Source organism: Papilio polytes, unplaced genomic scaffold, assembly GCF_000836215.1.
Source record: "Papilio polytes unplaced genomic scaffold, Ppol_1.0 DF823923.1, whole genome shotgun sequence".
NCBI classification, from domain to species: domain Eukaryota; kingdom Metazoa; phylum Arthropoda; class Insecta; order Lepidoptera; family Papilionidae; genus Papilio; species Papilio polytes.
The window spans coordinates 4781575-4783692 of NW_013525281.1; the positions used below are offsets into that span (position 1 = coordinate 4781575).

General features: G+C 35.7%; 1 protein-coding gene across 1 annotated transcript in view; it reads left to right on the plus strand.

The window, feature by feature from the left end:
• Nucleotides 1-2118, plus strand: part of LOC106102484 (semaphorin-1A) — a 238103-nt gene that overhangs the window by 232037 nt on the left and 3948 nt on the right. The window contains 3 exon segments of the mRNA XM_013281981.1: nt 291-592; nt 1496-1641; nt 1847-1929. Coding sequence (XP_013137435.1) covers nt 291-592; nt 1496-1641; nt 1847-1929 — 531 coding nt within the window.

The window sequence follows — 2118 nt, forward strand, 5'->3', positions numbered from 1 at the left end:
CACCTTTGACTAAACTATCGCACAACTGTTTTGCGATTGTCGATTGTTTCGCAGCAAATTAACTTAGTTGCAAAATTAAAAATCGAGTAGTATGTCCGTCTCCACATAATCTCATAGGAATGAGAGCGCGACTAGACAGTTGTGCGATAATTTCAGGTGTGCGAACGATTTTAACATCACTGTCAGTGGACAGTCATTTAAGTAGGACAAATCTACTACGCTTAAAAACCCATTACAATACTCTGAATCGTTTAGTTATACTAGTATGATTAAAGATGTTGCATTATAAGGGGACAGGATTAAAAAGTCAATCACATCTGCAATTATCTAATCTATTTGGAACACAAAACTCTTTATGTTTAACTATTTGTTTATTTTTAAACTTTCAGAGTCTACAACAGAGCTTATAGAGGGCGTGTATGGGGGACTCAATGCCCAGTTGATCTACGGCACATTCACAACGCCACCTAACAGCATATCTGGCAGTGCCGTGTGCGCCTTCAGTATGCAGGACATCGCTGACACGTTTGAAGGAACATTCAAAGAACAAAGTGCGATCAACTCAAACTGGCTACCAGTAAACAGTGCTAAGGTATCTTTTTACGTCTATCAATTGTTTTTGATTCTTTGCTTTTAATACCGTGCAGTTAATTTTGTCATAGAACGTACAACCAAAGATTAAGTATGTATAGAAGAGGCATTCTGAAGATTATTTACCGGCACTTTCTCCGAAAGGTACTATATCAGTAGTCAAGTTTACTGTCACCCGTGTCCTTATATTGACATGTAATAAAAATTTAACAAAATAATTAGCTCCATGTTTGTTGTAAAATAAACTAAATTGTTACAAACTAAAGTATTAACATTCGAATATTCTTTAATAATACCTATTGGCAATTGATTTAAAATATTGGCATATGGTTTTAAATATCTATTCATGCACTAGCTGTTCCCGTGCGGCTTCAACCGCATGAAATTATGAAAATTTTATTTTATTGTTTACATTTGTCATATTATCAAAAGCAATTGTCAATATGACATGACATGATGACAAACCATAGCAATCTTACATCCTTGATGCTGGCAGCTTGTAGCTTATGGTCTCTTTCCCACATGAAGTTTGTTTCCAATTTATTTACCCCCTAAGTTTAATAGCGTGAAAATATATAGCCTAAAGCGTAACGTAAGTGTAAGGCTTTTTTATTAAAGAAAGAATTATTCAAAAATATACTGTGATTCCTGACATCTTACGCCACAAAGTAGTGTGTGTTTACACTTTATTATATTAGTATAGATAGCGTTACTGAAATTCTGTGAAAAATGTTCCAAGTGTCAACTATGCCACCTCTTTATACTTCTTAACTCTTTGCGTACAGCCATGCTATGTCTATTTTTTGTGTGAAGGATAAATATTTGTTAGACAAATGCACTAATTTTGTTAGTGTAGTTCCGTGAGAGTATTCAGATATTACAAAGTTTGTGTTATATCCGACAGGTGCCCGAGCCTCGCCCCGGCACGTGCAATAACGACTCGCGGCAGTTACCCGACCAGACACTAAACTTCATCAAGGCACATGCCCTCATGGACGAGTCCGTCCCCACGTTCTTTGGGGAGCCGATAGTCATAAGAACGAGTTTTCAGTAAGTCTTTAAATATTATTTTTATTTCTTTACTAGCTTTTTATCTTTACTAGCTTCCGCCCATGACTCCGTCCGCGTGTTATTAATAAAAACAAAAGAAAGTAGCCTATGTGTTCTTCCAGACTATCCTCTAAGTCTATGCCAACTTTTATACTTACAACTTTTATACAATAACTTGAATTAATCATGAATTTTCTTCTTCCAGCTACAGATTTACGCAAATCGCAGTAGATCCTCAAGTGAAGACGCCAGGGGGGAAGGCTTATGATGTACTCTTTATCGGCACGGGTAATTACGAACTCAATATAATTTACACTTCATAATACCAGCTCGCAGAATAATATTAATATGAGAAGGTCTTGCTAGAGGTTACTAAAATACTATAGCATAGTCACTTACTGAAAGTCATTCCAAAAAACTGTTTGATTCTAAAAGTTCATCTACATTAAATTAGTCACTAAATTGTCTCATACACTA